This window comes from Molossus molossus, unplaced genomic scaffold (genome assembly GCF_014108415.1).
Source record: "Molossus molossus isolate mMolMol1 unplaced genomic scaffold, mMolMol1.p scaffold_m16_p_9, whole genome shotgun sequence".
Taxonomy (NCBI): Eukaryota; Metazoa; Chordata; class Mammalia; order Chiroptera; family Molossidae; genus Molossus; species Molossus molossus.
Genome location: NW_023425403.1, coordinates 104,411,257 through 104,425,906, shown reverse-complemented (window position 1 = coordinate 104,425,906; position 14,650 = coordinate 104,411,257). Strand labels below are relative to the sequence as shown.

Genomic DNA, 14,650 nt, shown 5'->3' with positions numbered 1-14,650 from the left:
GTTATTTTTTATTTTAGTGCGGGATTTGATTCGGTTCTGTATGTGTGTGTGTGATACTGACCAGTCCCTGCTGCCTGGGAATCAGACTAGTGTGTGAATACGGCCGCAGAGATGTTAGAGAAGTAAGGAGCCGGCTTCTGGCGTACTTTCTGTGCTGAATTTGGCATTTGTAAGTGAGAACAGTGCACTTAAAGGGTGAAGTATTTCTAAGTCGCAGTTGGTGTTTCCCTCAAGTCTGTCTGCTTCAAGTGTCCTGAGCCGACATTTTGCCAAATTGAATAAAAGTACATTAAAGGGAAAATGGAGAGACTGGATGGGAAGTCGTCACCCTGTTTTGAGTAATAAATACAGCCTCGGACACGGGTTTTCATGTTTCCTACTCTCGGAAGCCCCACTCCGCCAGCAGCCTCGACACTGATCTTAGAAACACATCCCCCACCCCACGGCACGTGGCCCGACCCAACACGGTTTTCGACGAAATGACTTTGCTTTCTCTCTCCGTCTCAGCTTTTCTTTAACTTGGCATGTTCTCTTTCATGCATCTATGGGTGCAGGTCCCACACGAGATGGTCGCCCAGTTCCATGATTCCTACGTGGAGGCTGAGATCCACGCTCCCACTCTGGAAGACCTGGGGGCGCAGCTGGAAGAGGGCGGGGCCACCTTCCACACTTACCTGGACCAGCTTGTCCAGGGCCTCCAGAAGGAAGCCAAGGAGAAGTTTAAAGGATGGGTCACGTGCTCCAGCCCAGACAACACAGACCTCGCTTTCAAAAAGGTAATTTCGGGGCTTGTACAAAGTCACCCCCAAAGAACCGCAGGTGACAGCCAGGAATTTGGTGTGCTTTAAAGATGGCAGTGCCCACAGGACATGGCATACACACCAACAGGCAAAGACCCTCTCTGGAGACTGCCAAGCGACCAGGTGGCACATAGTCAGAGTGCAGACCATGATGCCCGACCACTGGATCCCCGTCTGGTCTCCACCCCTTAGCTGTGACGCTGGGCAAGTCACACACCTCTCAGTGCCTCTGTTTCCTCAGTTGCATAAGGGACAAAATGATAATACCACTGTCAGAGGAGGGCTCTTTAAAAACCAAATGGGTGCGAACAGCACCTGCCAACAGGTGGTGTGTGCTGGTGGTTATTTTTATTATCATTACCATTTCGGTCTTTAGGACTCCCGTCACAAAACAGTAACCCTGAGGTATGTGGGATCACGGTCTCAAGGTAGATAGTCGCTGGTTTTCCTTTGAACAGCAGTGGACTGTGGTAAGCTTGTGTTGGAATCTGCTGACCTCTTTAGCCTCTGATGGTGTCTTTCCCGAGGTGGGAGACGGGAACCCGCTGAAGCTCTGGAAGGCCTCCGTGGAGGTGGAGGCGCCGCCCTCCGTGGTGCTGAACCGCGTGCTGCGGGAGCGCCACCTGTGGGACGAGGACTTCGTGCAGTGGAAGGTGGTGGAAGCCCTGGACAAGCAGACGGAGATCTATCAGTACGTGTTGAACAGCATGGCGCCCCATCCGTCCAAAGACTTTGTGGTCCTCAGGTAAGCCTGCCTCTGGAGCTGGTGCTCGGGGCCTGGCGCGGGCGGGCACTGCAGTCAGGGGTTCCCAGGGCCCTGCCCCTGAACCAGCCCCCCTGGGAACACCACGCCGCCCAGTTTACAGCTCTGCCGGGCTCTCTTAGGCCCCTCACTTCGGAGCATACGGTTTATCAGGCCGTATTGTTCCTTTCCGCAAACACAGTCACCAGAATAGCTGCCGTTCGCCCAGTTGTACCTTCTGCCCAGCAGGCAGGGTGAGCCCGCGGCTACTCCTGCTCCTGCCCCTCTCCGCTGGGAAAGCCGTCTGGCCTGCGGGGCCTCCGGGCTGCAGCGGGGCCTCCGGGCTGCAGCGGGGCCTCCGGGCTGCAGCGGGGCCTCCGGGCTGCAGCGGGGCCTCCGGGCTGCAGCGGGGCCGCGTTCAGGAGCACGGCTTCGTGGCTCAGAGCCCCCCGCCGCACCAGCCTGGGCACAAGGCACTTGGTGCCCGGTGAGATGCCAGGGCCTGCCGAGCTTGCTGCCCGAGGGCTGTGGGCTGAGCCTGCAGGGGGGCTGTGGGCTGAGCCTGCAGGAGGGCTGTGGGCTGAGCCTGCAGGGGGGCTGTGGGCTGAGCCTGCCCGAGGGCTGTGGGCTGAGCCTGCAGGGGGGCTGTGGGCTGAGCCTGCCCGGGGGCTGTGGGCTGAGCCTGCAGGGGGGCTGTGGGCTGAGCCTGTCCGAGGGCTGTGGGCTGAGCCTGCAGGGGGGCTGTGGGCTGAGCCTGCCCGGGGGCTGTGGGCTGAGCCTGCAGGGGGGCTGTGGGCTGAGCCTGCAGCGAGGGCTGTGGGCTGAACCTGCAGGGGGGCTGTGGGCTGAGCCTGCAGGGGGGCTGTGGGCTGAGCCTGCCCGAGGGCTGTGGGCTGAGCCTGCAGGGGGGCTGTGGGCTGAGCCTGTCCGAGGGCTGTGGGCTGAGCCTGCCCGAGGGCTGTGGGCTGAGCCTGCAGCCCGCCCTCTGGGTGTGCGTGGGCGTTTGGCGCACAGTGTGCAGTGCAGCCCTCGTGGGCTGGGGGCTGGTACTGAATCGCAGGAGGGCACAGAGGGCTGGGAAACACAAATAAATATAATTAAATCAATATATCCTTCTTTATTGATAACAGTATCTCTTCTCTTGCATTAATGATATAAAAGGATCACTAAATTCCCAAATGTCTGTCTAAGATAGTTTCTTTATGAAACTAGCCTTCATGGCAGACTAGAGGTTACTTTCCACAGGATATTTATGCCTTTGGAGTTGGTCCTCGGGACCTTGAATGTTAAGGGCCATTTTTCCCTAAATGTATGTGTTTATCTTGGCAACCTGGGGATCCTGGTGGAGAATGTGCGCCGTTGTGTGGGTGGCTCATTCCAGTTATTGGGACATTAGTCACCTGGTCGAGGTTAAACTTCACACCTTCACTCTTGCAAGCGACCGACGGGGACGGAGCCGCGTCATCATCACCGCCTGTCTCTGCCACCCCTTAGCGGAGCTGAGGGCGCTCAGGATAGAACCTGCTTCCTCCCGAACATCTACCAGTGAGGTTTCTCCGTGTGTCAGCCCATCACCTGAGCAGGCACCCGGCGCCTTTGGGGAGCCTGCAGGCAACTCTGCAGACCCAGTCCTGCCCCCCAGGGCCCCTGGGGTACTAGGCGGAGTCAGTACCGGATGAGCAAGGGACAGGGTGACTCATGCCGGGGTGTAAGGTACAGGGGAGTAGGAATGGGATTCTCAACACAGTGCTCAGGGCCGACTCTCTCCGCACCAGTACGTGTTTGATCCAAGACTTCAGGGGGAGGTGGGGGACCCGAGGCCGTGAGGGGGAAGGACTCGAAATGCAGGGAGATTCAGGATGCACCAGACCTGGCTGCTGCACCAGGGACTCCTTTTGGTTCTGATGCGAGAAGACAGAAAGCGATGGGGGTGGCGAGGTGGTGACAGGCTGGAACGCTCCCTGTCCCCAGACTGTCCCCCGCTTAGGCTGGTGTCCTGTCAGGGTGGATTCTCAGGCTGCCCTCCCTGGTCCCTCGTGAGCTTCCGGTGATAGTGCCTGCAGGTGTTCCCACTGTACTTACACATTACCACTCATTGTTTGTTATCAATCACATTATCATGGAGAAATGGGAATAGTCTCACCCAGGGAGAAGTAGCTCAGCATTTGTGTGGGACTTGTGCTCCCAAGGTCTTGTAGGGGATGCATAATAGTTTCTCTTTGTGGTGTCGTAGGACAGGACACAGTTACAGACGAGATGGCTAAGTGAGGGAATAAGATTTACGACATAAACAACTGGGATGATAATAATAAAACCTGTATACTATGGTATAAATTGTAGAAATGCTCTCATGGTTTCTGGCTTCCATCAACAGTCTTACTCCAAATGGGGGTCCCTCTAGGCTTGAATAGTTCTAGTGACAGGGAACTCACTACCTCCTCATATAGCCGTCCCCTTCTCAGAGCGTGCACACTGTGATCCAGCTGTTCTCTGAAGTCGGATCCCTGCATTATTTCCTCTCCCACTCAGGACCACCCAGGTGTTCACAGACAGGTGGCAGTCACAGGTCTAGCTTCTTCACACGAAGCATCACGAGTTCATTTATCCTGTAAGACTGGAACTGAGCATTATCTACTCCAGAAGCCTCCCTGTCTGCCTCCCCTCCGCTTCCACGCAGTCCCGCGCTGTGATGCCCGTGTCACTGCACTGACCGCTGGGTTCTGCCGCCCTCCTGTGCCGGGTACCGCTGTGCCCTCGCGGCGCCTCCGGGCCTGGAAATCTCTGCCCAGTGGTGTTTGCTGCGCGAACTGGGCGAGCAGCTCCCGAGCCCACAGCTGCGAGGCCTCTGCAGCCTGCGCTGGCCTCCAGGGCGGATCCGGGTGCCCGAGACTTCACCCGCACCCACATAGGCACTTCCTTAATCTGGTGACTGGGACTGAAGTGTGAGCAGGAAGATATGTGCCACCCTCAGCCCCGAGCCCTGGTCTCGTGGCCACACGCTGATGAGCGGCTGGTTTGCCCGCAGGACCTGGAAGACCGACCTGCCCAAAGGTGTGTGCACGCTGGTGTCGCTGTCCGTGGAGCACGCGGACGCGCAGCTCATGGGCGGCGTGCGGGCCGTGGTGATGGACTCTCGGTACCTCATCGAGCCCTGTGGCTCCGGCAAGTCGAGACTCACCCACCTGTGCAGGACAGACCTGAGGTAAGGGCGACTCCCGGGCAGGTGTGGTGTTGGCCTCTGGCTCCGCGGCACTGGGCGGGGCCCTCTGCCATCCGATGGTCCCGCGCTGGGCGGGGCCCTCTGCCATCCGATGGTCCCGCCTGGGCGGGGCCCTCTGCCATCCGATGGTCCGGCACTGGGCGGGGCCCTCTGCCGTCCAATGGTCCCGCGCTGGGCGGGGCCGTCTGCCGTCCAATGGTCCCACGCTGGGCGGGGCCGTCTGCCGTCCAATGGTCCCGCACTGGGCGGGGCCGTCTGCCATCCGATGGTCCGGCACTGGGCGGGGCCCTCTGCCATCCGATGGTCCCGCGCTGGGCGGGGCCCTCTGCCATCCGATGGTCCCGCCTGGGCGGGGCCCTCTGCCATCCGATGGTCCGGCACTGGGCGGGGCCCTCTGCCGTCCGATGGTCCGGCGCTGGGCGGGGCCCTCTGCCGTCCAATGGTCCCGCACTGGGCGGGGCCGTCTGCCGTCCGATGGTCCGGCACTGGGCGGGGCCCTCTGCCATCCGATGGTCCCGCGCTGGGCGGGGCCCTCTGCCGTCCGATGGTCCCGCGCTGGGCGGGGCCGTCTGCCGTCCGATGGTCCCGCGCTGGGCGGGGCCCTCTGCCGTCCGATGGTCCCGCGCTGGGCGGGGCCCTCTGCCGTCCGATGGTCCCGCGCTGGGCGGGGCCGTCTGCCGTCCAATGGTCCCGCGCTGGGCGGGGCCGTCTGCCATCCGATGGTCCCGCGCTGGGCGGGGCCCTCTGCCGTCCAATGGTCCCGCGCTGGGCGGGGCCGTCTGCCGTCCAATGGTCCGGCGCTGGGCGGGGCCCTCTGCCATCCGATGGTCCGGCACTGGGCGGGGCCCTCTGCCGTCCAATGGTCCCGCGCTGGGCGGGGCCGTCTGCCGTCCGATGGTCCCGCGCTGGGCGGGGCCGTCTGCCGTCCGATGGTCCCGCGCTGGGCGGGGCCGTCTGCCATCCGATGGTCCGGCGCTGGGCGGGGCCGTCTGCCATCCGATGGTCCGGCGCTGGGCGGGGCCGTCTGCCGTCCGATGGTCCGGCACTGGGCGGGGCCGTCTGCCGTCTGATGGTCCCGCGCTGGGCGGGGCCCTCTGCCATCCGATGGTCCGGCACTGGGCCTTTCTTCCCCAGAGCCCTTACCCTGCTCCCGGCCCCTCCTCTCCGCCCTTCTGAGCCCTGCCGAGCCCTGCCCCGTTCCGGAAGCCCTGAGCTGGCTCTGTTCGGGTCCGTCCCCACTTCCACAGCCTGCCCCTCGCGCAAACACCCGGGAGCCAGCACGCAGGGTGCTCAGCGGCCCTCCCTGGGTGTCCTTCTGCCTGTCCCTGGGCGGCTCCCTGCAGCTGCCGTCCTGTCAGGAGACACTGACCTAAGTCCAACCTCCTCACGGCGTTCATGATGCCGAAGCAAGTTCCCGGTCTGGGGAGGTACAAGCTGAGTTCCAGCCGCTTCTGGAATTCAGTGTGAATCTTCCCGAAGAGGGTGTCACTCCAAAGTGCCCAGTGAGGACCGAAAGGTAGCCTGACGCTGGTCCTCAGGTCCTCGAGGAGGCAGGTGACCGGGCCCAGGGACAGTCCTGTCTGCCTGACAAACTGCCATGATGTGGAGAAAGACCTTCCCAACCCCCCTCTGGTTTTTGTCCCCACAGAGGTCACTCCCCAGAATGGTACAATAAAGGCTTTGGACACCTGTGTGCGGCAGAAGTTGCCAGGATTAGAAACTCCTTCCAGCCCCTCATTGCTGAGGGTCCGGAAACTAAAATCTGAGTTGTCCCGGTGTGACGCTAACTCAGGGAAGAGGGAGCGACGGCGGCGTGGGAGGCGGCGTCTGACTGACAAGCGTCTTAAGTGGAGACACTGGGAAGTCGGAATGTGGATGATGCACAGATTTCTGAGAACTTTCCTAGCCTTCCTGGAGATGGCTATATCCCTACTAATATTATATTTTTTAAAATCAAAACATTTATCTATGTTACTAAAATTAAATGGATTTTCCTTGTGCATTGCCTAATTTGCTATTTAAAGGCTTCTAAGAAGCATATTCCTACCTGTAAATAAATGTATGTATAGCGTATGTACATATGTTTGTATACCTCTCCCTTTACTGTATATATGTAAATAGCAATCTGATATATATTTCATATTTTGAAGCGTGTCTGATTCGGCGAGTCCCTTGCTCGCACGGTTCTCTCCGAGTTGCCCCGGGGCCCACTGTCCTGTACGCTGCCCTGCTGCTGCCCCAGGGTGTGAGAGTGGGCACCCGCCGGTCTGCCCTGCTGTGCGGCCAAAGACACTAACCAAAGGCAGTCACCATGACAGTCCTGTGTTGTCAGGTTTGTTACTCAGCGTCTGAGTGGCGCGTTGGATGCAGCCAGGAAAAGAGTAAGTACTGCTTCGTAAAGCCAAGCAGTGGGTGAGAGGTCGCTACCAAATTAAAGCTAAATTCCCAGTTGCCCCTCCAGGTGGAGATGAGCGAACATCAGAGCCCAGAACCCCTGGAGTCAGCGAGACTGAAGTAGAACCCCATTTCCCTGCTAACTCGAGCTGACAGAGCAGACACATGGCCAAAGGGAGTCTCTGTGTCGTATCAGCTTGTCACAGGGGCATGTCACAGTGCTCTTCACGTCGCTCTGTTTGACCAGTGGCCTGCTTGGTCACAGGTACTTGGTGTTCCCTTACCAATGTATTGCACTGAATGTAACTCTGACACTAGACAAAGGGAGATGATGGTCGTCTAGGAGTCCTGGACCATTGCAGCTTCAGGGAGTTCTTATTTTGTCACGTACGATGCTCTTAGGATGGGATGCATTTAAGTGTTACGATCTGAAAGGCGGTTTTAAACTAACATGAGACCAAAACTATGTTCTTCAGTTAATTTTAGAAAATATAAACAGGCTTGTTGAATCCACGTTTCTTCATTAGCCAGAGAAGCTACCTATGCATTTGACCCAACCCTATTTATTCTTCTATAGACTAAGCAAATTGACCCTCCTTAACCAATTACTAATGGTTTAAACTGTTTTTATGTAATTCAACAACTGTAGAGAGGAAGATAATTTATTGTGCTTGGTTTCAGGGAGACAGATCTCTAAATAGAGATTGGTATCATAATTTAGTAACTGGTGTTAGAAGAAAAAAGAAAAACTTAAATGTTTTTCCTTTTTCGTATTGTATGCATTTATGTAATGTCTTCTGTCATCAGCATTGTGCAATTGTTTTATTGAGAAGAATAAAAACGCTACGTACGAGTCCCGCGTGGAGCAGGACAATCATACTGTCTGAATCCTGACCTAGGAGTTGTCTGTTTCCGCGTCCTCCCGGAAGGCGGCAGCAAAGCCATCACCTCCCGCTGGGCAGTGCCCTGAGCGCACAGCACATTCACGTCCGCACCCTTCTTAGGTGTAACGCGTGCGGGTGACCGATGGACATGCGCGGGCCGCGAGTGACGTTTAACCCGGAGGCGCGACCCTGTGCTTGGAAACTGCGCGGCACACAGGACGGATGTATTATGCCACCAACCCGAGCATGCACACGGGCCACCCGGGTCGTGTTCAGGTGCAGACTCTGGCCCAGGCGTCTGGGAGCCTGAGACTCTGCATTTCTGATAGGCCTCGGGACGCCCAGGCTGCGGGCCCAGAGACCACGTCCGAGAAGACCCGGGAGGTACTTACAGCAGGATAAAAAGATGATTGTATTTCAGGCTCCCTTCTTTTCCAGTTGCCTGACTTTTGAAGCATTTTACTTACATGTAGTCACATCGCTTCTGCCCACGAACACAGCGCATCTCAGACGAGGAGCAGGAGGGGAGGAGCCGCGAAGCTTGCTGGGCAAATGCCGCAGTATTTTATTCATCGTTGTTTTGCCAACGGAAATCAAATACGATATTTTATTTAAGTATTATATTTATACCTCATGTATATTTTTACCTCAATTGTTGATATCAATCATCAATTGTAAATAAATAATTGCCAAGGCAAATAAATTTATATATATATTAAACATTTTCTATTTTCTGTAAAATACACCTTGACTTGCATACTTGCTCCCGTCAGCAGACACCCTGCTTCTGAGGATTTCTGTGGAGCCAGCTGCCCCGACGGCTCTCCAGCGTTGGGATGTTAGCAACGGGCAGTAACAGTCTGGGTGCCTCACCTGTGTCTGAGGCTTTCAAGTGAGGGGTAGGGATTCGTTTTACATTTTATTGTTCTTAAACCTGGCATTTATGCAGACACATGTATAGTATTTTTATGAAGGAGTCCGTAACCCACTGTGGCTGACTGCACAAGCTTAAGACATAAATGCCAGGAGTCACAGTATCGTGATGTCGCAAAGCCATGAAGTTAGAACAGCTGATACCGTGGAACTTTTGACATGCCTATATCTTTTGCCCATTGTTTTAAAGACAATGTTTAGCTCACCGGTGTGGCTCAGTGGTTGAGCATCGACCCTGCACCAAGAGGTCGCTGGTTCAGTTCCCGGTCAGGGCACATGCCCTGGTTATGGGCCCATCCCCAGTGGGGGGCATGCAGGAGACGGCCAATTGATGTTTTCTCTCTCTCTCTCTCCCTCTCCCTTATTCTCTCTCTAAAATCAATATAGAAAAATATTTTAGAAAGCAACATTTACTTCCATTCTAACAACCCCACCGACAGGCCACCGCGGTGCCTCCTGCCCATGTCCACACGGGCCGAGCTGAGGCTCAGTGTCCCGAGTCATCTGTTTCTCCATACTCAGATTTCCTGCATAAGGTGTTTCTTCTTGCAAAACACATTCACGGGACGTTGAATGGGGCGGAACAATGGCCCAACAGAGGTGAAACAGTAACGCAAGGAGATTCTCATTTTTCATAGTGGTTGTCTATGAAGCCCCCGAGAACACTCAGCAAATACTGAACCCCTGCTCCGGGCGGAAACACAGCGCTAGGTCTCCACAACCTCTAGTCGCCATTTCTGCCAACTATCAATACATAACTGTTTTATGTGTGTTTCTGTTTGAAGATGCCTTACTTAGCATACTTTGCTTACAAATAACTGTCTGCCGTATGTCTTTATAATCAAACAACAGTCAAGAAAGGCTCAGTATTTTCCTGACCTTGGGTAATGTAACTTTATATTTCTTTGGTTTTAAGCCTCACAATGGTTTTTTGTTACACTTTTTGAACAGCCATTGTCATCTCATGAATCCCCAAATGTAGCTGCTCTCTGCCTTTTCCATCGCTTCATCATCACTGTCACGGAACAGGCCCGTGGACCCTGTGAGCGTTCCCCCACTCCTCCGGGGTGTGCCCCAGCGTCAGTTCCACCACACTGAACTCACGGCCAACGGCCCGACTGGCTGAGCCACGCTCCCCTGACACACGCATGCTCTCTGGAAGGCACGGGCCAGCCTGGCCCGGCGGAGCCCCACAGCTCAGCACTGTAACTGGGGCGTTTAAGCAGCAAAGTCCACCGGAAGCAGAGGAATGGAAAAGCACGGCACTGACCAGGCCGTGTGCGCTGAGACGGGAAGGAGGCACTTGGTTTATCTCGGCTCAGACTGTGTGAACCTCGGCGGCTCTAATCATGTGCCCCTCTGCACATGCCCAAGGACGATCCGGAAAATACAGTGAACGTTGAGTGTGGGCTTACACGTAAGTTCCAGTGAGTAGGCATGGCCGAGGCATGGAGCCCGCGGCACACTCGGCCGGACGGGAGAGAGGAAGGCAGTGTGGTGACGGAGGAGCCATCGATCAGAAGGCTGCTGTAACAGTCTGGGTGGAACACATCCGAGAGGAAAGAAGGGGAGATGCGTGTGTGAGCTGGTTGTGGGGCGGTGCAGACGTGGAAGCAGCTGATGACGACGGGGTGCTCTAGCTTGGAGAAAGCTGTGTGGCGGTGAGCCCTGTAACGGATATAGGGGAATGGGGACGGGAGAGAAAAAACAAACACACCAAAAAGGAGGAAGAGCAGTGGGCAGCAGAGCAGGGAGGGGACCAGGGTGAAAAGGTGATCGCTTTGTTACCAGATGGGATCAGGGCCCGGAGCAAGTCCGCCCGCAGCTAGTGTGTGGGTTCTTGACACATGCAGGAAAGATTCCACAGCACGAGTCCAGGTGGCTTTTGAGAGTGTTTATTAAAGCTGGAGATGGTGAACCCAAGGGAGAGCTTAAGGTAGGAGAAGCAACAGGAGAGGAAAAGTCAGAGAAAAGGGGGCTTGGAGACAGGTTTAGCGGTTAGCCTGGGTCAAGCTGCTGCTCCCCTGGTTGCAAGTCTCCTGGGGACACTTAGAGTTTAGGCTACAAGGTGTGGGTGTGCTCTACAAGAGTGCACCGTGACTTTGTTGTCTTGAGGCTTTATATCTCTCCTGAGCGGGCCAGGCTCTTAGGGGAGGTCTCGGGACGGTCTTACAGAGTGTTCCTTAGCTTTTCAGGTGTGCCCTTGACTACGCTGATTCATCAAACGTGTATAAAGGGGCCAGTGGTTATTTTCTGGTTAGCTTCATTTTTGAAGAATGTCATCAAGAACGCCACTGAAGAGGGATGGGAACTGAGGCTGTTCTGTCCCTGGACAGTTGGGAATTATAAACCATCTGCTCCGAAGTGTCCATGGTTAGGAAAGATGAAACCTTGTGATTCATTAGCTGACTAAATTGCTCGTTATTTGGCCTTAATTTGTCTCACTTTCCTCATCCCACTTGTCAAGGAATTTCCCAGCTTCTTACTGCCCTGCCGCAGCTTGAGTTCTGATCACGTAGCTATGACTTACCAGGTGGCAAAGGCCAGCAGCCAGCTGGACACACAGGTCTGGAGCTCATGAGAGTGGCCAGTGCCCAGAGCTCACTTCAGGGTGCCTTCTCGCCTCTTCTGACCACACATTTAACGTCCCAGTGATGCCAAACCCTGCTTCCCATCTCTGAGACTGCGCGTTGACCATCTCTCCGGCTTGTTGGTCATGTGACAGCCTATTTACTCCTCAAGACCCTATCTGGGCATTATTTCCTCTATGGACTTCCTGACCATCCTCTCAAATCCACTTATTTCTTTACATATTTCTCTCATTGCATGAACCAGCCTCCACTCTGGCCGTGAGTGAACCTCTTTTCCTGCAGAAAAGGGCTTGTCAACTCCAAGCCCACCTCTCTCATCGGCTGGAGTCCCCAGTCTTCACAGCGTGATGAGCACTGGATCTAACTGGTGAGAGAAATTCATCTCAGCAGGAGACCCACCTTCATCCACCCATTGATGGCATGGCTTGACCCAATGACCCCAGAAGATAATCACACAATGGACATGCACTGATGCTTTCTCTAAATCTGGTTTGCTTTATAGGAAACACCTCCACGTCATTTCCTATGGGCATAGCTGAAAAGCCAGTGGGCAGCCAGCCCTGTAAGGGAGCTTCCTTGACTTGCCTTTCCACGCCCTGGCCTCATGGTTGAGTAGGGGTCAGTGCCGCCCAGCTGCAGACAGCTTGCCCCTCTCGTGGGGATCGGCCGGCCCGCCTCCTGAAAAGCTAATTGATGACGTTTCAATATGAATGTGTTTCAGACAGAGCTACTCCACTATAGATTTGCATTATCGAGCCCTTTACCTCTTCATTGGGAACCAGAGGCTTTGTTTCAGGTGACAAGGACTTCATGCATCAGCAGGTAGTTGGGAGCTGCTTTTGGAACAAGAAAGAGCCTGAAATTATACTACCGCGTGGTAAAGCCTAAACCTCACTGGGGTGGCAGGATTGTGCCCGGTGTGGTCCCTCCTCCTGGGGACAGTACCTGTCCTGGCCAGTCCGGGATGGGTGTTTTGCCTTGAATTCGGAAGGGCTCTTCTTGGCAGCCTCCTCCCCCCGACCCTTCGCCCCTTGTCCCCCCTCCTCTCCACCACCTCGGAGCCTCTAGCCCCCATCCTTTCCTCGGGGAACCTCCAGGGCATCTGCTTCCCAGCCCATTTTCTGAAGAATTTCCCAAGTTGGTTTTGTCAGAAACTGTTGCCTGAGGAAAACCCAAGGGGACACCCCCATCCAGAAGTGGTAGCCAAAGGAAAAGTGACCTGCTGATGGGGAGACAGGAAGCAGGATCCCCACGTATTCCAAGTGGACAAGAGTCGAAGACGTCAAGTGAGGAGGTGCTAAACTAGGGAGCACAGGGCAAAGACGACTGAATTTGGGGGTATTCACTGGTTTTCCTGATGAGCCTTCAGTGTCTCTGTTGCTCCGTCACCTACAGGGGAAAATTTATAGAAAACATGCGTAACTGTCAACCCCGTTTGAGCCACAGATAAAGTGTGCTGTCATCTAAACTTAAATGTGCTCTCTGAGGAGCAGCCGTGGGGGTTGGGGTGGGGAGGTTATAACATGTCACTGGGTCTGTGGCGATCATCCTCTGGGACCCCATGCAGAAGGACCACGTGCCCCAGAACCGCCTGTCTTCTAGGCCTGAATGAAACACGCTGTTCAGCTCAGAAGAGTCGTGGAAATGGCAAGGAGAACACATTTCTTCCTAGTTTTCTATCCGTCGGCAGTGGTTCCCACGCGGCCCAGTGGTGGGTGCAGGAAGCCTGGACGCTGCGGGTTGGCTCAGCGATACAGCCGTTCAAGCAGATGCTCAGCTGTCTGCTGCGTGGCCGCTTCTCAGGGTGTGCGGCTGTCCTAACCCCCCCACAACCCTCGGATCCGTGCCAGAGCCCCTGCCGCAGGGCCCTGGCGGCTGGCTGACGGTTCGGGGCTCAGGCTGTTGCAAAGTTGGCACCACGCAGGATCCTGTAACAGAAAACGAGGGAATTTTCAACATCTGTACACACAGCACCAGCTTTGTGTCGCCTCCTGGGACTGAATGGGAATGCGAGGGGCAGTCTCTCTGAGAAGACAGAGCCCTTGGTGATCTTCGTCCACCGATCTGGGTGTGTGACACGCACAGCTCATGTCCTCACACCGCACTGTCAAGATGAGAGCCTGGGAACGGATGCTCAAGGCGACACTGTGAGACAGCAAACCAAGAGCAGTCTCTCAGCGGCTGTCATTCAGGACAGGGCAAGGCCTGTAACCATGGCAGGGGAATGAGGCCAGAGGAGAGACCGGGCTGGGAGTCCTCCAACCCTGCTGGGCGTCGGGAAGCCACCCTGGCGGTGAGAGACGGCAGGAGCTGAGTGACTCTCCTAAGAAGTGACAATATTTTTAGTATGTTTTTATTGATTTTTTTTTAAAGAGAAAGGAAGGGAGAGAGAGAGATCCACGTGAGAGAGAAACATGGATCAGCTGTCTCCAGCACACCCTCTACTGGGGATCGAGCCCGCAACCCAGGCACGTGCCCGGACCGGGAATCAAACCAGGACCTCTCAGCCCAGGGGACAACGCTCAACCCCCTGAGCCAACTGGCCGGGCAGGAGTGACATTCTGAATATCACTGCAAATAGTCTCTATGGTGAGAAAGACGCCAAACACAGCCAGGCTGCACAAACTCTAGGAGGCCAGGTCCTACCAAGGCAGTGGGGCACATTAGGGAGGGGACGTCACTCCTTCAGCCAGGTGACCTCTGCCCAGCCCTTTGCAGCACTTGCAGGGGAGGGGAGACGCTAGTGTGATTCGCTCTGTGGACATGCGTGGTCACAGCATTGCCGGGGGGCACGCAGCGGAGCCAGTAGGTACAGCTGATAACGCCGACGGCGCCCACCTGCCCTGGGCTTGCCTGGACACCGCCCTAAGATTTAGATTTGGAGGCCAGGTGGAGCCCTTGCCCGTCACCACCGTCCTTACACGTTTGTACAGCTCTTAATAAAGGCGTCCTTGGGTCCACTCCTACATCGTTCCTGTGCACGGCAGCCTCAGGGCCGGCGAGACGGGACCAATGAAAGATGATCACGATTTTGCCCTGGCCGGTTTGGCTCAGCGGTTAGAGCATCGGCCCGCGGACCAGAGAGT

General features: G+C 55.8%; 1 protein-coding gene across 1 annotated transcript in view; it reads left to right on the top strand.

Moving 5' to 3' along the window:
* Positions 1–6,851, top strand: part of STARD13 (StAR related lipid transfer domain containing 13) — a 239,307-nt gene extending 232,456 nt beyond the window's left edge. Inside the window, exons 11-14 of the mRNA XM_036249813.1 lie at positions 555–776; positions 1,328–1,545; positions 4,568–4,744; positions 6,411–6,851. Coding sequence (XP_036105706.1) covers positions 555–776; positions 1,328–1,545; positions 4,568–4,744; positions 6,411–6,528 — 735 coding nt within the window. The 3' untranslated portion in view covers positions 6,529–6,851. The remainder of the gene's footprint in view (positions 1–554; positions 777–1,327; positions 1,546–4,567; positions 4,745–6,410) is intronic.
* Positions 6,852–14,650: the final 7,799 nt, after the last annotated feature.